Source organism: Sus scrofa, chromosome 14 (genome assembly GCF_000003025.6).
Source record: "Sus scrofa isolate TJ Tabasco breed Duroc chromosome 14, Sscrofa11.1, whole genome shotgun sequence".
NCBI lineage: Eukaryota > Metazoa > Chordata > Mammalia > Artiodactyla > Suidae > Sus > Sus scrofa.
Genome location: NC_010456.5, coordinates 55,578,222 through 55,603,279, shown reverse-complemented (window position 1 = coordinate 55,603,279; position 25,058 = coordinate 55,578,222). Strand labels below are relative to the sequence as shown.

General features: G+C 38.9%; 1 protein-coding gene across 9 annotated transcripts in view; it reads right to left on the bottom strand.

Moving 5' to 3' along the window:
• The window catches only part of LYST (lysosomal trafficking regulator), a 200,849-nt gene that overhangs the window by 30,732 nt on the left and 145,059 nt on the right, over positions 1-25,058 (bottom strand). For all 9 annotated transcript variants that reach the window (XR_002338622.1, XR_002338623.1, XM_021073151.1 and 6 more), the window contains 9 exons: positions 24,921-25,017; positions 23,647-23,708; positions 22,166-22,221; positions 19,332-19,484; positions 14,941-15,185; positions 10,131-10,197; positions 8,597-8,753; positions 6,092-6,232; positions 3,298-3,515 (listed from right to left, as the gene is read on the bottom strand). Coding sequence is in view for 7 of the 9 variants with exons in the window: in XM_021073151.1 (XP_020928810.1) it covers positions 3,298-3,515; positions 6,092-6,232; positions 8,597-8,753; positions 10,131-10,197; positions 14,941-15,185; positions 19,332-19,484; positions 22,166-22,221; positions 23,647-23,708; positions 24,921-25,017 (1,196 nt within the window). In the remaining 2 variants the exon portion in view is untranslated. The remainder of the gene's footprint in view (positions 1-3,297; positions 3,516-6,091; positions 6,233-8,596; positions 8,754-10,130; positions 10,198-14,940; positions 15,186-19,331; positions 19,485-22,165; positions 22,222-23,646; positions 23,709-24,920; positions 25,018-25,058) is intronic.

The following is a 25,058-nucleotide window of genomic DNA, read 5'->3' as shown; positions in this document are numbered from 1 at the left end:
AATCACAGAGTGAGAATTTGAGCTCAATTCTGGATTCAGGGATTGTGTGCTTTATCACTTACATTTTGCTTTCCCCCATGAATTGAGTTTTATTAAATTTCTAGAACAGTGGTATAAACTCTATTCTTCTGAAAGGTCTAAAGTCTCAAAGAATTGATGGGGAAAAAACGCAATAAGATGAGAATTATGTGGTATATTTCAGGATGCAGTCACTTTTTTAAAAAAATAATTTTTAAATTATAGTTGGTTTACAATGTTGTGCCAATTTGTGCTGTACAGCAGTGACTCAGTTATATATATATATAAAGAGTGTGTATATATATATATACACACACTTTTTTAATATTCTTTTCCATATATGTATATTCTTTTCCATATATATATTCTTTTTAATATTCTTTTCCATATATATATTCTTTTTAATATTCATTTCCATATATATATTCTTTTCCATATATATATTCTTTTCCATATATATATTCTTTTTTTATATTCTTTTCCTATATATATATTCTTTTCCATATATATATATACACACACACTCTTTTTTTATATTCTTTTCCATATATATATAAAGAGTGTGTATATATATATACACATGTACATATACACATATACATACATACATACACACACACACACACACATATATATACATATATATATACATACACTCTTTTTTTATATTCTTTTCCATCATGGTCTATCCCAGGAGACTGTATATAGTTCTCTATGCTATGGAGTAGGAGTTTGTTGCTTATCTATTCTAAATGTAATCATTTATATCTCCTAACCCCAAACTCCCAGTCCACCCCACTCCCTCCCCCTCCTCCTTGGTAACCACAAGTCTGTTCTATATGCCTGTGAGTCTGTTTCTGTTCTGTAGATAGGTTCATTTGTGCCACATTTCAGATTCCACATATAAATGATATATGGTATTTGTCTCTCTCTTTCTGACTTCACTTAGTACAAGAATCAGTTGCATCCATGCTGCTACAAATGATATTACTTTGTTCTTTTTATGGCTGAATAATATTCCACTGTGTATATGTACCACATTTTCTTAATCCATTGATCTATTGATGGACATTTAAGTTGTTTCCATGTCTTGGCTATTGTGAAGAGTGCTGCTATGAATATAAGAGTGCATGTATCCCTTTGAATTATAGTTTTGTCTGGATATATGGCCAGGAGTACGATTGATGGGTCCCTATGGTAGTTCTATATTTAGTTTTCTGAGGTACCTCCATAATATCTTCCATAGTGGTTGTACCAATTTACATTCCCACTAACAGTATAGGAGGGTTCACTTTTCTCCACACACTTTCCAGTATTTGTTATTTGTAGACTTATTAATGATGGCCATTCTGACCAATGTGAGGTCGTACAATCATTTTAGTTTTGATTAGGTTCCAGATACTTTTTTTTTTTGTCTTTTGTCTTTTGTTGTTGTTGTTGTTGCTATTTCTTGGGCCGCTCCCGCAGCATATGGAGGTTCCCAGGCTAGGGGTTGAATCGGAGCTGTAGCCACCGGCCTACGCCAGAGCCACAGCAACGCAGGATCCGAGCTGCGTCTGCAACCTACACCACAGCTCACGGCAACGCCGGATCGTTAACCCACTGAGCAAGCGCAGGGACCGAACCCGCAAGTTCCTGGTTCCTAGTCGGATTCATTAACCACTGCGCACGACGGGAACTCCAAAAAACTTATATATATTTTTACAGAGGTATATTTTACATACAGTAAAACACTACAGATTTTTAAAGTACCACCAATGCAAGCATGATGCAAATGAAGGTACAGGGCATTTCCATCACCCAGGAAAGCTCCCTGGTACCCTTCTTCAGTCAGAACCCTCCTCTCCACAGGCAACCATCATTCTGACATATCACTAAGAGATTAATTTTCCTTGTTCTTGTATTTCACAGAAATGGAGGGGATTCATAGAGTGTACTCTTGCATAAGGCTTAATTCAGCATAAAATGCTCTGGAGATTCATCCATGTTGCTACATGTATTTGTAATCCATTCCTTTTTATTGTTGAGTCATATTCCATCTACCTAATACCTGGAATTGTTAGTCTTTTTACTCTGAGTCATTCTCTAGGACATACTCTGAGTCATTCTCTAGGACACAAAGTATAGTTTACTGTGGTTTCAGTCTGCAGCTCCCTGATGACTGAAAATGCAGCACCTTTTCATTTGCTTCCTGGTTATTTATATATTTTATATTTAAAATATTTATATATTTTAAAAAGGTAAACCACTACATTAAAAAATACACACTAAAGTGTAACAATTTTACTTCTAGGAATTCATCTCAAAGAAGTAAAGATGTACCTAAAGACCCTCAGAAATATTACTTTTAATAGAAAGCAAATACTAACTAAATATCCAACAGTAGCAGACTGGTTAAAATAAGTGACTGGATAGCCATACTTTGGAATAATAAGTAGTATTAATATTATTCAATAAATGGGGTGAAATACATGTATAAAAAAGTCTAGAAGGTGGTTTTGATATTCATCCCTGGATGATGATATCAAAGTTGATTTTGAAATTTCTTCCTTCTGCAGTCTGTATCTTAGGCACAAATACTGTTTGTGCAATAGAGAAAAATGACTCCATTTACAAAGAGAGGATGTATATTAGTGTGCAGAAGAGTTAACAGGGCAGGTCTCAGGTGTTCTCTAGGAGAGTTCCCACCTTCTCTACCTGTTAAGAGGAACTCACTGTGCCCAGACTGTCTGTGCAAACAACGTGGTTTATACTGAACACCTGCTCTCCTCTGGGAGCCTGGACATGAACGAGAGAAGGTGCCTACACAACCGGTGCTCAATAATAACCCAGCACTGAGCCCCTAAGGAGCATCCCTGGTGAACAGTGTCACACATGTTGTCACAGTTTGCTGCTGGCAGAGGTGAGTGAGGGCTTTGTGAGTCACTGGGAGAAGTCTCTTGGAGGCTTGTGCCTGGCTGCCTCCAGCTTTGCCCCATGTATCTTTTCTTTTTGTTGATTTTGCTTTGTGTCCTTCACTGTAATAAACCTTAGCTGTAAATAAAACTATACACTGAATTCTTAAGTCCTCCTCCAACCTGGGGGTGGTCTTGGGGAACCCCCCAACAGACACTACCTTAGTACTTTTTAAAGAAGTGAAATACAAAAGCTGAAAAATCTTGGGCAAGTCTAGTGTCACTGCCAATTCTCTTTGATAACTTGGGTATTGTAAAGCAGTCTAAGCTTTAAACGTTCAGGTCCCACCTTATATAAATGCAGACTTGCACAAGGAGTACTTACAGCAGGATGAAAAACGTTGATGGCTTGAACAGAAGCCTTCCCTTTTTGCTTATACCCAAACACCAAGTCAATCCACTGACAGATGTTCTGGGACACATAGTCAGACTCTAGAGCCTGTCGATGGATGAGGATAAAAAGACGAGGATCGTTTCGTGCCCACGGTGGGAGGTTGACGTGATTGACCCGTTCACCATTCTGCCGCACGCCAAAATCGAAGCCTAAAAGAGAAGATTAGTGTCAGTGATTATCTCCCCCAGAGCATGCTTCCTTTGGCCCACGGGGCAGATCCTAAGAGTTCACTGTGTGCTACACCAGGAAAAGGGGCAGCAAGGAGCACAGTGTCACCACTGCTCACCTGCTGACGTACCTACTCACAGAGCTACATGGATTGATGCTGTCCAAACTGAACTCGACTCTTTTACCACTTTATATCATATTGGAAAAAAGTAGAAAATCAATGCCTGCTAATTCTGATTTTCCAGTTATCAAATCTTCAAATGCCTTAGGTGTGAAAATATCTATTCAATTGTGAACTTGATTAAAATAAAGTGAAGGCTTTTGTATAAGCATTTTAGACTTACTGGTGTTAACATTATAATAAATGTAAGGCTATTTATATGTAGTATATATTAGCATTCTGTAGTTTAAAAAAACTCAATGAATACAAAGTATATGCATTCCTAGAATGAACTTAGTCTATTAATTTTATGGCAAATTCATAAGTCTGTTCTGATTTCACTTCCATTAAGCATTCCTGTGGACAACGAAATTATACTAACATATTGAATAAGAGGGTTCTTCTGTGATGCAAATAAGGTGTTATCTAATTGTCTCATTAGCCTGCTAGTGTAAACAAAAATCTCAGAAGTATTTCTTTAAAAAAAACTGTCCTAAAGGAAATGTTACCTTTGAATGGAAAGGTTATTTGGTGTGTGTGTGTGTGCTAACTTTTATGGATGGAATATCCGAACACCATAAGAGAATACAAATTTAAAAGGATCTCTTAAAAGATGATTATGCTCCATATAAAATTAAGTTGCTGTCTACTTCTTGATCTTGTGAAAACAGAAGGATAAACCAAGGGCTCATACAAAACTAACACAGGCTTGGGGTAGGGGCACCTCAAAAAGCCCAGTAGTCATCAGACAGAGCAGGGAGCCTGACTGTTAGGATGGATGGACTCTCTGTGGGGAGCTTCTGGGCAGCAGCAGAGATGTACTGATGGAATAGCAGTGATGAGGCATCTACGGGCTGGGCTGGGGAGGGGCTGGGCAGCAGGGAGTCTCTATGAACTCAAATCAGTCCCAACTTTCAGGAGCTCCAGGTACACATCACAGACGTGGACACTCCCCACCAGAGTGGATGACTGAGTACACTGAGAGGCCTACAGGAATGCTCAGAGGAGATGGCAAGTTATATTTTCCAAAAATGGCCTCTACAACACGTGCTGTCTTGCATGCTTTTCTAGAATCCTCCCTGCCCCGCACCCGCATGAAGTGGCAAAGTCTATGCTCCTTGCTTGTGAATGTGGGCAGGCACTTGTGACTACTTCCCAACAGATGCAGTGGAAGTGTTGCCACGTGCCCTCCAAGGTTAGGTTGGAAAAGGCCATGTAGCTCTTGCTCATCTCTCTTGGGACACTTGCCTTTGGAACCCTGAATTGCCCAGGAGGATGTGCCAGGCTACCATGTGTGAGGAAGTCCACACTAGTCCACATGGAGGAACCATGTGGAAAACCACTGACACTACGTGAAGAGAGGTGGCTGCTGGCCCACAGCTGCTCTGTTCCCCAGCCCATCTCAGTGTCACTGCACGAGAGACCCCGACCCCGAACCACAAAAACTGTTACTGAATTTCTGATGCGCAAAACCCTGATGGATAATACATTTAATGTTATTTGAGTCACTAAGTATTGGGTTATTTGTTATGCAGCCATAGATAATTGGAACATACATATGAGAAGCCATGGACAGAGAAACAAAAGTAGATTCAAATGAGTCCCAAACTGAAAGCCACTGCAGGTGCTGGTATTTCACTGAAGCATTTCTCACTTGGCAACATTATGAAGTATGCTCTGGGGAATTAGCAGCACAGATTTATTAAGGATTTTCTAAATAATTCCAGAGAGGCCAGTTAGTATAGGAAAAAATTCTAAAGTAATTTGTCCAACATTAACTTCTCTAAAGATACAATTCTCAATTTCATATATTTCTAAAGGTCACAAAAAACATGAAATTAAGTAATGTAGGAAAATGACCCAAAGATAGTTTTTAAGGGCTAATCTTACATTAAAGAACAGGTAAGATTCACCAAGACTGTTGGTCAGTGGCAACATAGAAAACCTGGTTTTATGTTTCTAGCATCTCTTTTCATTATTAGATGATTCTAGCTAGAAGGCTTTATTTCTAACTTGGTCATTTCTCACCAAATCACTGAGATTTTGGTTAATTTCTCCATTGCGCTTTAAAAAATTCATGACTCATTTTTTTTTATAATCAGCATATCATAACTTGCAACCAGAGAAAATAAAGTGATTTCTATAATAAAATTAAAATATATGTTTACAAATATTTTTAAGAGATAAAATTTACAGTTGTCTAAATATACCTCATCCTTGAAAATATTTAAAATCCTCAAGCTCACTTGGAAATAAAATTATATATTTAAGTAAAGGTATTTCTCTTATTTGGGAACTAAAATTTTAGAACTTACAAAAGCTATTTTTATTTTTGTAAAATTAAAAAATAAGTACAAACTTTCACAAATTTAAAGTAGAAATGATTTACTGTTATACCTTCACGGTTAACTAAGAATTCTGGAAGATAAAAAAACTCTGGGATAAGTTCTTTCACATCAGTCATGGACTCAAAAGATGAGAGGCGCCAAGTTGTATTTGTAGAATGAAAAGTTCTGTCTGGAATGTCAAAACTTTGATCTAAAAAGAAATACAAATAACATACTTAAGACACAAAGACTTGATTCCATTAGAAACTTGTTATAATTAACCCACTTTTATTACTTCAGAAAGACTACAATGATGTTCATTTTGTTTGTCCATAGTATAAAAGAGGTTATTCATGTTCTTGCAAATAAATATTTCTCTAAGCAATTTGAGAATCATTATATTATTTGAATCTGTATTATGCTTTCATAGTACATATAACTAGATACATTTATGTCACTTATTTGTTTAACTATCTGTCAGACCAAGTAGAAGGAAGGTTTCATAAAAGCAGAGACCTGGGATGTCAGCAGTATAGATGCCACATAGGAACCACACTGTACCATCTAAAACTCCTCTGGACTTGCTGACATTTGAACATGTCTTTTCATCTGGAGACTGTCAAAGACCAATTTTAGCATCGAGCAAGGCATGATTTTTAAAAGATACACTAAATCTTCCCCAAGCCTGACCTGTTCTGCTGAGCAATATTTTCTATTACCTTCTATTGCATTCTCATCTATTTTTCTGAGTTAGCACTGGCTGGCCACTAAATAAAATCTGAGAAGAAATGAGGTTTATAAATATTTCTTTTTTTTTCTCAGAAAGTAGGGAGGGCTACTTAAAGAAATATTTATTAACTCGATCAGGAGAAAAAGCTATTAACCTAAGTGGAATCCAGGAAAGTTCAAGGCAATTGTGTAAGGCCATGATGGAGCCACAGCATCTGGAGCAGAGTCCACAGAACCAGGGAGCAAGAGGAGCACACCGAGGTCTCTAATTAGACTTTGAAATTTGCTATAGTTTCTTCGAAAAAAAGTAACACTACAAACTCCTATTATCTGGACCATGTATGTACTCAACTAGGAGTTGTTAACCTAGCACTTCTGTCCCCCAGGGGACATTTGGCAGCTGGGTAGGGGGCTGCCACTGGCATCTAGAGGGTAGAGGCCAGGGATGCTGCAAAACATCCTGCAAAGCACAGGACAGTCCCAGTGACAAAAAAATTATGTAGCTCAGAGTGACAAGAGTGCCAAGGTGAGAAACCCTGGACTCAACCAGAAATCTAGAAATAAATTAAAAAAGCCAACACAGATTGTTTTCAAATTAACCAGGTGAAACTGAATGGGGACTGATGTAGTCCTTACTTTGTTTTGTTATCATTCTTAAATACACAATGAAGAAGGTCTAGAATAATGGTTGATTAGGAGTTAAATATTAATAGATTCTTGAGCTATATTAAAAGAAATGGAGGGCAGGAACAGTTCTGTTATACACTGTGTTGTCTCACACCACATCTGAAATATTTTTCCTCATTTTGACTGCCACTTTTTTAATAAGGGCATTAAAACATCAGAACATGTCCAGAAAGATGAGAACACTGACAGGTTTGGAAACCAGAGCAAACAAGGCTGAAATATTAGCTTTCAAATTCTTTACTAAGTTGTCTTAGTTATTTTTGTATTCCTTGCAGCAGCTGGGATAAGGTCTTGCACACAGGTGCCAAATTAACTAAGGATAATTAGCTTGGGGATAAACAAGAGTAAGAAGAGAAGGGGGCAGGGCAGTCATCTTGAAATATTTGAACAGCTGTCATCTGGAATGTTTGTTTTGTGTGCTTTCAGGGGGACAAATCTAAGAAAGCCATGTCGAGACCAAGTAGTCGAGAGAATACAAAATTCATTCCTCCAGGAGGCTGCATTTGAGTACAACTATATAAAGAAGTTCAAGAAGGGTTGAATGAATGAATGGATAGTGATTCCACAAAGGATTCTGGGCGCCGGGAGGAACAACTGGAGGCCTAATAGCAGGGTTCTCACTGGAACAGGTGAGAACAGGTGAGGGTGAGGTTGAGGGCGTCCCTACCTGCATACAAAGCAGTATGTTCCCCTCTGTCTAGGTCCCCCTCAGGCCTGCAGGCTGCCACTGAACACGCTGCGGGAGATTACTACTAATGAGAAAGTTCTCTGGTGAAGGTGGCAGCGTGGCTCTTCTACAACCACCAACTTATAATTTAACCACAACATATTCTCCTTTAGGGCCCAAAGGGAACTTAAGTGATCTGAAATAATTATTAAGTTGAACACTGACAAAAAAATTGCATGTGTTTTAAAAGGGTAAAAAGGGTACACTTTATGCTATGGACATTACATCTTACTTTTCAAGAAAGTGAACTGCTTTTTTAAAACCTAGACCTGTTCAGTTTGAAGCTAAAATCAGAGACGTTAGTGAGGTGACCTGGCTTCCTGTGGGTTTCTTGAAGAGAAATCTGCTGAGGGAATAAGGAGAATTCTTTTTCCTGTGGTCTGATTAGTTTTGAGAGGCTCTGCCCCATGACTGTTACCCAGCAGTCCTTACCTTGATAGGCTAAGAACATCTTCGTGAAGGGAGGCATCCTGACCAGGAAGTGCAGCACGGTGCCGCTGTTGGAGTAGTGGGAGCCGTAGTGGTAGGGCTGCACTGGAGGCATGGGGTCATCCTCCCTGGCTCCTTTGCGGTATTCCTCTTCCAGGTACTGGAGGGCATGGGGACCAAATGTGCCACAGTGAGCTCCAGGCAAGGCTGGGGAAGGCCTGCCCATTGTCTTTTCCATTCTTCTCTACCTCCCCTTGGAGGCCATCCTCCACAGCTTTCCTCCCTCCCACTTGTGTCTGGACCTCAGTCGCCTCCTTGGTGCCACACTGGGGCCAGAAAAATCAAGAAGCATCTCACAGGCAGCCTGTTTATCCTCTCATTTCCTCAGAGAAGGCCCACCTGTTCTGCACCCTGTGTTCCAGCCCTCTGGCTCCCAGCGAAGAGCTCATAATGTCTAAACTGATCAGATGCTCGATAAATAAGAGCTGCCACTCACTAGAGATGTCTGCATTCGAAGAGGGTTTCAGGATGCAAGGCTGTGTTCTTTAGAGAAATGCTTTTATAGCAGTGGGAATGCAATAGAGAGGTAAAACCTGCATTACATTATTGGGATTCTTCAACATAACATTTTATAGCTGTTTTGCAGTGGAGTTATAAAGAAATAAAAGATAATTTGGTGATTTTTCAGCTATTCCTCTCTTCCCATTATAGAGTAGGGAGCTCAACCAAACTTTTAATGTCTGTCACTATTCTCATCCCCTACAGCTTCTGTCTGTCTCTAATAACAAAACCCAGTGGCAATGAATCTTCTGGAGTCACTTGATCCCCATAGCACTCTTCCATTTGCAACTGAGAAGAATCAAGCAGTGACAGTTATGAGATGTTTAGAGAGATCTTTCTGGAACTCTGACATAAGGATGTGGTGAATATGAGAAAACTGCTTCAGCTGTTCCTGTCTTGATACTGTTGTGGAGAATGCAACATATAATGAAGGATTTTTTTTGAACTTCCAAAAGGATTCCATTAATATTAATTTCACAGAATGGGGTCATTAATTTCTATTTTTAAACTTTAAAATCTGGTATTTTTGGTTAATAAACCAAGGCATACTTTGCCAAATATGAATAATAAGAGACTATGGTACATTATAAATTTATTGATATTGTTATATATAACACCAGGGGATATAAATAGCAGGTCTTTGGAAAACTTTGTGATTTTTATAAGGACTATTATATATATATATATATACACTATATATATATACACACACACACATACATACACACACACACATGCATATAACAATGGATTATGAGATTCTAACTTACACAATAAGTGTATTTCCTTTTCTGTTTTCAGAGAATCAAGACAGAATAATATTTAAAATCATATAATGATTTCCAGTTGTCTATTAAAGTACAAGGAAGTTGGAAACAGAAAAATACTATAAATTTAAAATCAGGTAAAACACAAGCCTATAAAACAAAAATCCAGTTTTCACTTGTCAAAATACATGAGGAAAAACTAAACCTACCTTGTATGTGTCCACATAACGATCTTCTTTTTCTTTATACTGCACAGCTATGGGCTTAGAGAGATTTCTACAGAGGAAGAGATGATGGAAAACATTAGGAAGTATGTTGATACTGTCAGGATTAAAGCAGCCTAGATGTCTGCAAGTAAATAAGTGATCAACAAAGCACTCGGCCTTTGGTTCAGTGCTTTTACATGTTGCTTTGCAACCAAAAGTCGCCATTCACAATTACGGTTTCATCAACTATAAAGATAGAATTTTTCTAAAAAGATGCACACTGGTACTAAGAACTTGTGACTTAGGAGTAACCTACACAAGAAGAACTGCTGCTCTCCTCCCTCCCCTCTCCTTCCTCTCCTTCCTCCAAATCATAACCGATGCTGCCCATGGCAGTGGCCTCCTACCAAGGCCTGGCATTTCCTGTCTCCATTTCCAGAGTCTACACTCAGTTAGGCAATGAAGAATGAAGGGCAGTTTGGAGAGGAAATAAGATCACGAGTAGGCATTATGTAATTATTAAGTTAGTTAGAGAAAACTGAAGAAACAATACCTGCTTAAAATGACCATGCTGAGGAGTTCCCATTGTGGCTCAGCAGGTTAAAAACCCAACTAGTATCTATAAGGATGTGGGTTTGATCCCTGGCCTTGCTCAGTGGATTAAGGATCCGGAAGTTTCCAGGCTAGGGATTCAACCCCTAGCCTGGGAACTTCCATATGCCGCAGGTATGGCCCTAAACAGTACAAAAAATGACCACGCTGAGATTTGGAGAGCAAGTTCTGAAATACACATTTTGGTATCTGATGTGTGGATAGAGGGACAGCAGGTGCCTGGTGTAGAAAATGTGTGCACGGTCTGTGCTGGGGTTCATACTGCATCTGGGAGGCAGGGCAACTCAAGGATGAATCTCCACTTTCACAAGCTACGGAGTCAAGCAGCATCTCTGTAAGCACATGAGCGAGCAAGAGAACAAAGTCCAGTGACGGAGGGAAGATTCACCAGCGCCAGGATGGGCCACCTGGAGTTTCAACTTCTGGCATCATAACTAGGTCAACATCAAAATTTACTCAAATTTCATTAAGTCAAACCAGGTCTGAATAGCCAGATGCTGATGTATCTATTTTGGGGGAAAATTATTTTCCCAGGGATATTAAAATTAGTGAAGTAAACACATTAATTTTGTCTTTAACACTTTTATAATCTTAAACACTTTGTTAAACAGTAAAAAGTTTCAGAAAATAGTTAAAATTCACATCTCAATGTAGGAGAAATCATGTTTCAGATCGTGACATGCATTTCTTCTAGACAGTGTAAACAGGGTTTTTGAACACAAGTAATATTATTGTGGCTGGAAAATCAGAAGTTACTGATGAGCACAAAGAGTAAACCAAAAGTCAACCACAAGGCTGTTAACAATACATCTCCTCCTGACCCCATAATATACCTACAGTATCATTTTTAATGGCTGCAACACAGTACAATTTACTCAAACTTAGTATTGGGCATTTAGATTGTTTCTAAAATTTAGCTACTTTAATAAGTGATGTGAGGACTATCCTTATGGCTAAATCTTTGCTTATTGTGCCAGGTACTGCCATCTGTGATGAACCGACCCCCCACCCCCACCCCAAGCTCACTTCCAGGGTAACCTTTATGATAGAGCATATATACTTAAATATTTCCTAAGAAAAAAGTCCTAGAAGTTAGACTGCTAAAACAGAATATGCATGTTTTGAAGAGTTCTTTGCTTATATACTGTCCAATGTATCTCTTTGTAGCAGTAGCGTATAAATTTAAAAGTATATTAGCAGTGTATAAACACATCTAAAAGTAATATGCCATTTGCTCCTTTTAAAATTGACAAATACATTAAACTGAACCTGATTTCTTGAAAACCGTCTGAACTGGGCCTACTAGTCAGCATTTATAATTAAAATATTCTAACATACTAAGTAGTATATTTGCAGTCACTTTTTCTTTAACCTAAATAGGGAATTTTTTAAATTGACGTGTAGCTGACATATAACATTATATCAGTTTCAAGTGTCCAACATAATGACTTGATATTTATATAACTGATATTGCAAAATGATTACCACAGTAAGTCTAGTTAACATCCATCACCACACATATTTACAATTTTTTTTTGTTGTGATGAGAACTTTTAAAATTTACTGGAGTTCCTGTCATGGTGCAGTGGTTAACAAATCTGACTAGGAACCATGAGGTTGCGGGTTCCATCCCTGACCTTGCTCAGTGGGTTAAGGATCTGGCGTTGCCATGAGCTGTGGTATAGATTGCAGATGTGGCTCGGATCCCTCGTTGCTATGGCTCAGGCATAGGCCAGTGGCTACAGCTCCGATTAGACCCCTAGCCTGGGAATCTCTACATGCCGCGGGAGCAGCCCCAGAAAAGGCAAAAAGACACCCCCCCCAAAAAAAAGACAAGAAAAAATTTTTTATTCTCTTAGCAACTTTCAAATATGTACTACAGTATTATTATCCACAGTCACCATGATGTACATTACATTCCCATGACTTATTTATTTTATAACTGGAAGTTTGTATATTTTGGCTCTCTCTTACCTATTTTGCCACCTCTCCCCAACCCTATGCTTCTGGCAACCACCAATCTGTTCTCTGTATCAATGAGCTTGTTTTTTGTTCGTTTTTATTTTTAGATTCCACATGAGATCATACTTATTTGTATAGTATTTGTCTTTGTCTGACATGTTTCACTCAGCATAGTGCCCTTAAGGTCCATCCACATTGTCACAAGAGTTCATTCTTTTTTATGGCTAAATAGTATTCCTGTGTGTGTGGGGCGGGGACTGGCGCATCTTCTTTATCTACTCATCCACAGAGAGACACTTAGGTTGTTTCCATATCTTGGCTACTATAAATAATGCTGCAGTAGATATCTTTTCTGGTTAGGGTTTTCATTTTCTTTGGTTAAATATCCAGAAGTAGAAGGACAGATCATATGATAGTTCTATTTTTAGTTTCTGAGGGACCTCTATATTATTTTCCATAGTGACTGCACCAATTTACATCTCACCAACAGTGCATAGGATCCCTTTTCTCCTTATCCTTGCCAACACTTCGGCTCTTGTCTATTTGATAAGAATCAGAAAATGTTATTTGAAAATAAACAGAATCTTCTCTTGTCAACCAGGGCTATTTTAAATGCAACTCATTCAGGAAAAGGAAGGATAAAACTTTAACTCTTTTTCTTAGTTACCAAATTTCAAAAGTAAGGAATTCTTGCTCTATCCAACAATGAATGAAAAAAACCAATGAATTTGGTTTTGCTCTGTTTTGGGGGCCTTTAAAATATATTACTAACTTATTTTAATTAAATGTGTTTTAATTAATTGTAGGCATTATTCTTTTTGATGCTCAGACTATACTATCCGTGGCAGTGAGAGCCACTTCAAGTTGGCTCCTAAGTCCTTCATTTTTTGTAAATGTGGTAAAAAACACACATGACAAAACTTACTATCCTAACCTTCCTCAAGTACTTAGTTCAGAACATTGTCACACAATAAATCTTTAAAACTTTTTCATTTTGTAAAACTGAAACTCTCACCTACTGAGCAACCACTCCCCATATCCCCTCCACCCAACCATCATTCTGCTTTGTGTCTCTATGAGGCTGACCACCCTAGAGAACTCATGGAAGTGGGATCACACAGAGTTTGTCTCCTTGTGGCTGGCTTAGTCCATTTAGTGGAATGTCCCCAAGGTTCATGCATGTGACAGGATATTGCTTCCTCCTAAGGCTGAGTAATATTCCACTGTATGTGTGTACCACATTTCCTCATGCATTCATCCATGGGCAGACACCTGGGCTGCCTCCACCTCCTGGTTACTGAGAATAATACTGCAATGAACATGGGTGAGCAAACATGGCTCCTGAGTCCTTTTGATAAGACTATATTAATTTCCTTGCTCTCTGACACAATCATCTGTTTTCTTCCAATACATGTAGAAGAAATGAGAGAATAGGCAATCACTATCCTGTGACTCCTAGTGAAATAATAGACTCAAGTAATAACCATCAATGGAAGAAACGAGTTCAATGAGAGGCTGAAGCCAGTGAACCTAAGGATCAGCCTGTGCATCATTAGAATGGGATGTCACCTGCCCCTCCTCCCACCCCTACTGCTCATGCCACCACCTCTAGAGGATCCTGAACAAAAAAAGTTGAATCTGAATCTAAGCAAGCCTTTAGAGCTAATTTCCAATCTCCAGGAAATACAGAGGCTCGAGGAAAAAGCTGAATGCTAATGTGGAATGGGGGACATCCTATAAGATAAATGATCTGTTTTTTGTTTTTTTTTAATAAGTTAATGGTAGGAAGAAAGAAAGAGAAACATACACAAAAATAAGAGCTGTTCTAGATGTATGTCTTTAGAGACAAAGCAACCAAAGGTGATAGGACTGAAGCACATCAACTATAGAAAGACATCTCTGATGTAATCAGGGACATTTGAAAATGGACTGGATATTAGATGATACCATGAAATTATTGTTTATTTTCTTAGATATGATAATGACACTGATGTTATATAAGAAAATGTTCTTTTTCTTGAGAGATGTGTACTAAGGGACATATGAGTGACATAAAAGATGTGTGTGATTTGTCTTAAAAAGAAAAACGATGATGCAAGTTCAGCAAACATCTTCATATTAATTGAGTCGGCCATTCATTATACATTCTTTCTATTTTTATGCATGTTTGAAAATTCTCATGATAAGAACTTTAATGAAATCACACTGCAAACCCAAAGGAGATGATGTCTTTAGTTACCTGTAGACTGATGGATCACTGAGGTCAAGGGTCTCACTAACATAGTCAGCGAGTATAAACGGGAACACTGGATACTGCATGAGATCATTGAAGGATCGGCCAGCATGTTTGTTTAAGTGAGTCAAATATTCAAAATTAGTAATTTGTCCAGTATACCATAAATTTGTCAGAGCAGTGATATTGCCATATTCCAGCAGGTTAGGGAGGTTGTTTGTTAGTATACTGTGGTACACATCATCACGAACCTACAAAGGAAGGAGGAAAAAAAAGCCCAGATTTTATTTTTAGGCTCAACACTTTCCTCCAAAGAATCCATGATATTACAGGTATGTTACTAATCTCAAGTCCTCCAAGAAAATACTTTTTGGGGGAGTCTCTGCTGTGGTGCAGTGGGTTAAGGATCTGGCATTGCCCCAGCTATGAGGTAGGTCACAGCTGCAGCTGGATGGGATCCCTGGCCTGGGAACTTCCATATGCCACAGGTGCAGGCCCCTACCCCCCGCCCCCAATACTTTTTGCCAAATAACATTAACTTGTGGAGAACGGAGATTCAAATCCAGGTTTTCCTCCAAAAGTTGGGCTATCTGTATTTACTCACTGAAACAGAGCTGATTTGCAATATTATATTAGTTTTAGGTGTATAATATAGTGATTCACTATTTTTATAAATTGTACTCAATTTAAAGTTGTTATAAAATATTAGCTATATTTCTGTGCTGTACAATATATCCTTGTCACTTTTTTATTTTATACATAGTAGCTGGTACTTCCTAATCCCCTAGTCTTACTGTGCCCCTTCCTGCTCCTTCTCCCCACTGGTAACCACTAGTTTGTTCTCTATTGCTATGAGTTTGTTTTTCTTTTGTTATGTTCATTTGCTTGTGGCTCTTAACCACTATGTTCTGCTGCTAGAGAAATCAGCTAATGAGAAATTAAGAAGAAATTTATATAGAAAAGCCACTTATATACAGAACCTAAGGAAGAAAATCAATAAAAGGAAAAAGAAAATCTTTAAATAAATGCAACATGATGTAGCAGAAGAGCAGGGTTTTCTGAATTAGATCTGGTCTTTTTTCTTGCTTACACCTTTTGTGCTGTAATTATCATATTTATAATATGGGGGTAATAATGCTTATTTCATGAGAATGAAAAAAATCCTATATAAAACGGGATACTTGATTTTCACTATGGATTGAAAACTAATATATAAACCCTTTTTTAAAAAGAGATTCATGAAAGTTCTGTCACAGAATAAGGATACTCTGATTTCTTATAAACTAAGTAAATGATAATTGGTAATAAGTGGAAAAAAACAGATGAGCCAAGCCTTTGCTAAGAACAAATTTGAAGTACCCCTCTTAAATGTATATATGCTTCAAGCATAGGAAGAAGAGCCACAGATGTGGACAATCAGAGAAAGTGAATGAGAAGAATGAGCTTAGCTATAAAACAGGCAAGATGATAGGTATTTAAGGAACCTAAACTGGAGGTCTGTGTCACAAGAACGTGTGTGTGCTTGGAAATGGTTAAGACAGCAACAGTTATGTATTTTTTTTTAACCACAATTAAAAAAATAATCAGTTCAAAGGGAAAACAAAAATAAAAACAAAAAAAACCTAAACCTGTAGTCTAAACCTGAAGACTGACAACTGCTGAAGCTAAGATTGGTGGAAGAGAATTTCTGTCAGTTTGCATTCTAAACTCTGCAAGAAAAAGGAAACATTTATTCATTCAACAAATATTTATTGAACACCTGTACATGTTCCCGGTGCTAAAAGTGTAGCATTTAGCAAAGTTCTTACATTCTATTGGGGAGACACTGTTGGATGACACTAGGTGCTAATGAAAAACAGAGCAAGGTAAAGGAGATAAGTGATACTGGAGAAGAAGGGAGAGAGGGGTTGCTATTTATTCAGAGTAGTCAGGGAATTCTCTCTGCAAAGAAGATATCTGATCAGGGAATCTGAAGAAAGAGAATGAATCACATAGGTTTCTAAGAGGAAAAGCATTCCAGGCAGCAGTAAGTGCAAAGGACCTGAGGCAGCACTGTGCCTGTATATTAGGAAAAGGAGGTCTCCGCAGATAGAGTGTGTGAAGGACAGAATGGTAGAAGATAAGGTCAGAGAGATAAGGAAGTACCCAGTTATTCAACACTGTCAGGTCCTGTGTTTTAATGAAGTGACACAGAAAGTGATCGGAGACTTTGAGCAGAGGAATGGCATGATCAGACATACTTTGGCTACCGTGTTGAGAATAGCCTGAAAGAAGAGGGAGTATGGGAGTTCCTGCTGTGGTGCAACGAGACCAGAGGCATCCACCTCTGCAGTGCCAGGATGCAGGATCCCCAGCCCGGCACAGTGGGTTATAGGATCTGGCATTGCCTCAGCTGCAGTATAGGGTCTGATCCCTGCCCCCTGGCCTAGGAACTCCATATGACACAGGGCAGCCTTCCCTACCCCCCAAAAAAAGCTAGGGGGAAAGAGGGAGACAGAAGCAGGGAGGCCAGTTAGGAGGCAACTGTAATGACTTAAGCAAGAGATGACAGTGGCTTAGACCACGATGATAGCAGTGGAAGTGGACAGATATTGGATGCATCCTGAAAAGAGAGTCACCAGAACTTACTGACAGGAGTTCCCACTGTGGCTCAGCAGTAATGAACCCAAATAGTATCCACGGGTTTGTCCCTGGCCCACTTAGTGGGTTAAAGATCTGGTGTTGTGCTTTGGTGTAGGTTGCAGATATGGCTCGGATCCCACTTTGCAGTGGCTGTGGTGTAGGCTGGCAGCAGCAGCTCTAGCCTGGGAACTTCCATATGTTGTGGGTATAGCTGTAAGAAAAAAAAAAAAAGAGAGAGAGAGAGAGAGAGACAACTTACTGACAGTAGATGTGAGGGATGAAAGAATAAGAGGCCAAGGATAATCTCAAGGCTTTCAGCCTGGGCAATCAGAAAGATCAGAGTTGTCATTTATTGAGATGGGGAAAACTGCAAAGACATTTTAGAGGGAAGATGAGAAGTCCGGTTTTGTAAAATATTAAATTTGAAATGCCAATCAGACTTTCAAGTGGAGAGGTCAAGTAGAAACTTAAATATCTGAGTGTGACATCTGGAAGAGAGGTTTGGGTAGTAGGGTAACTTTGTAAGTTGTTGTAATTCAGATAGTATTCAGGATGAGAGGAGAGAGGTCTGAAGAATGAGCCTTGAGACCCCCAGAGGAAGCATTTGCAAACAAGACTGGGAAGGAGTGGCTGGTGAGGTAAAAGAACTAAGAAGGTGATAGCTCAGAGGCTGGTGAGGAAGGGGCTCCCCCCGCCCCGGCCACCTTCTTAAAGAAAGAAAGTGAATAATCATTTGTGTCAAATGCTACTGGTGAGTCAAGTGAGAGGAAGACTAAGACATATGACTACAGGGTTTGGCAACATGGAGCTCACTAGTGGTGTTAACAGGGAAGGTACAGGTGGAGTAGTGAGAAGGAAATCTGACTGGAGCATTTCAGATTTTTTTTAGGGCTGCACCTGTGGCATATGGAGGTTCCCAGGCTAGGGGTCCAATTGGAGCCTCAGCTGCCAGCCTACACCACAGCCACAGCAACTCGGGATCCTTAACCCACTGAGCAAGGCCAGGGATGGAACCCGTGTCCTCATGAATGCTAGTCTGGCTCCTTAACCACTGAGCCATGGCGGGAAAACTGACTGGAGCATTTCAAAAGAGAAATGGAGGGGGGTCCTACAGGACACAAGCACACACAATTTCTCCCAAGAGGTTTTCTACAGGGGCCAGCAAAGAGCATCTGATGGGATGTGGCAGTCAAAAAAGATGGGTCAGCAATGGCATCTACTGTCAAGGTTAAACTACTTTCAGGTTGGTTATTTATTCATTTACTTTTATCATATATGGTCATTCTTGGGGAATCAGAATTGAACAGTTTTGGAATACAAAAATAATCCTAATATGGGAGTTCCTGTTGTGGTTCAGTGGAAATGAATCTGACTAGTATCCATGAGGATGCGGGTTTGATCCCCGGCCTCGCTCAGTGGGTCAGAGATCCAGCGTTGCCATGAGCTGTGGTGTAGGTCACAGACACAGCTTGGATCTGGCGTTGCTGTGACTGTGGTGTAGGCTGGCAGCTGTAGCTCTGATTAGATCCCTAGCCTGGGAACTTCCATATGCCGTTGAGTGGGGTCCTAAAAAGCCAAACAAGCAAATAAATAAATAATCCTAATATAACCAAGGGTTTATTTTATTTAGGTCTAAGAAATACGGCAATATTTACTTGAGTTCAGAGACAGTTAAAGTTTAAGCAAGCTAAAACTTCATTTCATCAGTTGAGTGTAGTTACACTGATCCCATGATCACTTTGAACAAGTATATCTATTAATAAAGGTAAATTTACCTTGGTGTTGTCAAATGCTAACAGCAGTGTTCTGCCATTTGTTAAAAAAATTTCTACAGCATTATCTCTCAACTGCCACCAACGTTTGTGAACTTCCTTAATTTCTTCATATGTCCAGGAAAATGATGCTGGTTCCAATTCTCCCTGAAGGCTCTAAAGACAAAAGAGATACATGAAAGTACTTGCTTTACATAAAAATATAAATAATCATTTTAATTTCAGATTTAAAAAAAATTTCAAAATGCAAAAGTCTTCCTTTTGTGGTAAAATGGCAGATAAGACTCTCTGAAAATCCTCCTCCTACTAAACACTTCAAAATGCTGGATAAAACCTAAGAAAGAAAATTAAATCAATAGACTTAATTTAAAGGGTTTTTTTTTTTTTTTTTTTTTTTTTTTTTTTTTTTTGTCTTTTGCTATTTCTTTGGGCCGCTCCTGCGGCATATGGAGGTTCCCAGGCTAGGGGTTGAATCGGAGCTGTAGCCACTGGCCTACGCCAGAGCCACAGCAACACCAGATCCGAGCCACGTCTGCGACCTACACCACAGCTCACGGCAATGCCGGATCCTTAACCCACTGAGCAAGGCCAGGGATCGAACCCAAAACCTCATGGTTCCTAGTTGGATTTGTTAACCACTGAGCCACGACGGGAACTCCTAAAGGTTTTTATTTTTATTTTTTTGTCTTTTTTTTTGCCATTTCTTAGGCCGCTCTTGCGGCATATGGAGGTTCCCAGGCTAGGGGTCGAATCGGAGCTGTAGCCACCGGCCTACGCCAGAGCCACAGCAACGCGGGATCCGAGCCGCGTCTGCAACCTACACCACAGCTCACGGCAACGCCGGATCGTTAACCCACTGAGCAAGGGCAGGGACCGAACCCGCAACCTCATGGTTCCTAGTTGGATTCGTTAACCACTGCGCCACGACGGGAACTCCTAAAGGTTTTTATTTTTTTTTTTGTCTAAAGGTTTTTAATAGACTGTATTTCTCAGGGCAGTTGCCATTTATAAAACTGAGCCGATAGTTCAGAGTTCCCATGTGTAGTCTCTCCCCACTCAGCTTCCCTACTGTGAACATCTTCTACTCACGTGGTGCATTTCTTACAATTGAAGATAAAATACTGAATCCAGTACTCCTAACTAAAGCCCACAGTTAATCTTGGTGTTGTACAGTTCAATGGGTTGTGACACATGTTTAAGACATGTATCCACCATTACAGTATCATACAGAATAGTTCACTGCTCTAAAACTCCCTTGTGCTCCATTTGGCAGCCACTGATCTTTTTAATGCCTCATTGTCTTCCCTTTTCCAGAATGTCATTTAGTTGGAAGCATACTGTATATAGACGTTCCAAGCTGATTTCTTTCCCTAAGCAAATATTCTTTTAAATGTATAGCTGAGCTTTCAAGAAAGTAATGGAAATGAAATCTCCAGGAGTTAAAAAGAAATTTGAAAAACAGCAGTGGAAGTGGCATTTTGGCCTGCTCCACATATGTTTCACTATTATGCTGGGTCCCAACTAATTTTATAAGGCAGGATATCTATTACAAAGAAAATAATTTTGATGAAAATAGAGTACTCTCATTCTTTTTTTTTTTGCTTTTTGCTTTTTAGGGCCGCATTCATGGCATATGGAGGTTCCCAGGCTAGGGGTCGAATTGGAGCTACAGCTGTCGGCCTACACCACAGCCACAGCAACACCAGATCCTTAACCTACTGAGCGTGGCAGGTGATCAGATCTGAGCCATGTCTGCAACCTACACCGCAGCTCACAGTAACGCCAGATCCTTAACCTACTGAGCAAGGCCAGGGATCGAACCAGCAACCTCATGGTTCCTAGTCAGATTTGTTTCTGCTGCGTCATGATGGGAACTCTATATTCTCATTCTTAAAACTAGATTCCTCCCTGTTTAGCTTCAACATTCAACATACATTCAGTATAACACACATTAATTAGGCATCTACAAGCAAGGTGCTCTGCATGAACCAAATCTACCTATGGTAGAAAGGAGGCATGAAGCACCTGCACACTTTTAAAATGCAAGACAGGAAATTTCATACAACAAGTAAGAACAAATGGTACGAAAGTACAGAGAAAGGAAAGATTCTTCAATCTACTAACAAACAAGGGCATTCTTAGTTTCAAAGGTGGAAAATGTCATCTGTTGGACTCAGAAAAAAAGCTGCTTCATGTATCAACTATTAAATTCCTTGGTTGCTACATCCAGTCTCCTGGGATAGACCATAATGGAAAGGAATATATACGTAAAAATAAGAATGCATATACATGTATAACTAAGTCACTTTGCTGTAGAGCAGAAATGAGCACAACACTGTAAAGCAACTATAATTTAATTTTTAAAAAGTTAAAGAAAGTCTTTTTTCTTATTTTCTGACTGTTATCAGTATTTCTAGAAGAACAAGTATGATTACTAAGCTACATGAATATGAGGATTACTTAAATTACTCTAACAATTATACGACATTTTCCTTTTGGAGGGCAAAGGTACTTGATGGTAAACTGGGAGTGGCAGGTGGTTTGTTGCTACTGAGGACAGTAATGAGGAAGAGTGGACATAAACTGAAACACCAGGAGCACTTCAGATTTTGACTCATAACACCAACTGCTGTGAGATGCAGATCAGGAGCCAGAGGGCACGGCATAGTCTTCTTTTTAGAATGATCTTTAAAAAAAACTGGAATTCAGACAAATTTACACATAGTGTGGCAAAAAATGAACTCTAATAGTTCTAACTGCTCTCTGGTTGTATTAAATTTATACATTTTTGGAACTTGCCTAGATTTATGTAAGTGCAAACTTAAGACTCTACTCACGGAACTTTCAACTGTATCAGAAGCGTTGTCTTCCACAAAATACATTCCACATTTACCTGCAGAAAATAATTGGCTATGAATTTAAAAATGCATGTGCACTATGACCTTATATGGTTATAGCATGCCTCTGGAGTCAGTTGGACGGAATTTGAATCCCAGAGCCCAGAAACAGTGCCTAAGACACAATAAATAATTTTTAATAGCATTCCTGAGATCTTGGGCAAGTTGCTTAACCTCCCCGTGTTTTAGTTTCCTTATAAAAAAGAAGGGGGTAAGGAGAGGACTCTATTTCATAGGGTTACTGTGGGAATTAAATTAGAATACATGTAAAATGTTCATTCACAGTGACTGACAGTTAGTGCTAAAAAAATTTAGCTATTTATTATCACCAACACTCTTCTTATATTACTAGCATATTATTTTCCTTTATTTTGTCATGCATTAACTGAAGTCAAGTTATAAATCAAATTTTCTACCTTAAACACTCAACAGGACAGAATAGGCCTTAAAAGGTAGTCCCCCAATTTCTCCTGCTTGATAGGCTTTAGTTTGTCAATGCATGTCCCTACATCACGTATCCGAATGGTAGGAACCTCCCTGGGGCTCTGCACTGTGTGTGGTTCACCCTCGGCACTGGCACAGCTGGCTCCGAAAAGGGCACTATCTCCATCCCTGTGACCATGGGCTCAACTCTGGCAAGTTGGAAGCTCCGCATAGCAGGCCTTCGAGGCTACACAGCTTTAGTCTGCTGCAGTGACTCTCAAGTGTGATAGTGCATCAGAATCGCTGCAGGGTTCATAAAAACACAGACTGCTCCGCCCACTCAAAGATCTTCAGAGTCAATAGGTCTGGGGTGGGGCTTGAGAATGTGCATTTCTTAGAAGTTCCCTTGTGATGCTGACACTCCTGATTTGGGGACTGCACTTTGAGAACAACTGGCTCAGAGCATACAAATTGGTTCTTTAAGGGAATAGAGACCAAGTGGTATAACTATTTCTGTGTATCTTAGGAAAAAATTTCTCACCAAATGTAACTAACCATGGATCGACAGTCTTAGCCTTTGTCTCAGAAGTGCAATAAAGAATATAAAATTATGAACAATCTCAACGTGGATATATTTCTTATGCTTAGGACATCTGTTAAAAGAGTAGGCTTGTAAGTATACTAATAATTCTTTACTTTAAAAATAAGAATGGATATATAATCAAAGGAATGATTAAATATAAAAATGTATACTCATGAAGAAAGTCAACTTTGCAAAAATTAAAATGATGTGCTTTTCAGAAAATAAGACTGTCATTTCTTCACGTTCATGAGTCACATATACATTACAGACAATATTAAGGCAAAATAACCTATATGATGTTAAAGAAAGTTTATCTCATTTAAATAGCAGTGTGTCAAAACGATGCTACAAAGTACCTAAGAATAAAATAGGCAGGGTGAATACATGTAAAAAAAATCTTCAAAATGTGACGTACCTAATAACAGTTCACCAGCTGTCTCTCTAGATGGTGCAACGCTGATACATCTTCGATTCACCCTGTCAAAACATATTTAATACTGCTATGATTAAGTGTTTTGATCAGAGAGTCAAAGCTAAAGCTTATCTAGAAGAAGACTGCTGCAAAGCAGACTAGAGTTTTAAAAGCCTAAAATGTTTTGTTGAAATACACATGAAAATATTATCTCACTTTTTGACATTATAACAGAGAAGAAAATAACGGAAACTTTTAGAAAAAATGGTGAATAATCCCTATACCCTTATGCAGAATACAGGGACTCAGGTATTTAAAAGAGATAGCAATATTTTGCATTTTCCAGTTAATAAGCAAACATTGGTACATGCCTCCAATACTTCAAACACAGGAAAGAAGCCTAGCATTCTAGGGAAAAAGGGGGATTTAGAGTCAGAAAAGCTGCTCCACTTGAGTCACTTGTTTTCTGAGTCTCAGTTTTTTATCTATAAAATGGGCATGAAAACAACCTCCACCACAACAATAAGGATAATGCCATCAATAGTTACCACACAGTGACCCATTTAATACTCAATGGTGCTATGACACCTTGGGTATTATTTACCTTCCTCATGTAACAGATAAGGAAACAGATGGAGAGGCTAAGATCAGATAGCTAGTAAGAGGAGGAACTAAAATTATTTTTTCCCCATTCTTTTTCAGTTTCTTTTCCCATATAGATTATCACAGAATATGGGGTAGAATTCCCTGTGCTGTATAGCAGGTCCCCATTGGCCAATCGTTCCATATACCTCAGTGTGCATAAGCGCCAATCCCAAAACCCCAGTCCATCCCCACCCCTCAACCCCTGCCCCGAACCTGTCCCCTTTGGTAACCATAAATGAACTTATTTGCAGAACAGAAACAGACTCATAGACTTTGAAGACAAACTTATGGAACTAGAATTTGAAACTTTAATCACATTGCCTCTTATGGATGCCAGCAGTAGTGCTATCTATTTATTTCACAGCGCTGTTAGAAAAATCAAGGATAGAAATATATGTATGCAAACAAGGCCCAGAGCATGATGACTGAAGTCCAGTGAATCCTTCTGAGCAACAATGTCTGTTCTTTCTGGATTTTAGCCATTCAACTTTGTCTTCTCCTGAACCATGTTTAGGATCTTTCCTAAAACCACAGCATTATCTAAAATAAACATACCGTAAGCACTAAAATAGACTATTAAAGTCGTTAACATCTTCAAAAAGAGAGAAAACATTTTATGGATTCAAATTTACCTTATTGATTCACTTGCAGCTTTGTCTTTTACAGTAGAAGAGAAAGAAGAATGAGTTTTGTCTTCAAATAGGTAAGAGAGCGGTGGTTTGACAACATCTGTTGAGGAAAAAAGTACATTATTATCTTTGTGTAATGAC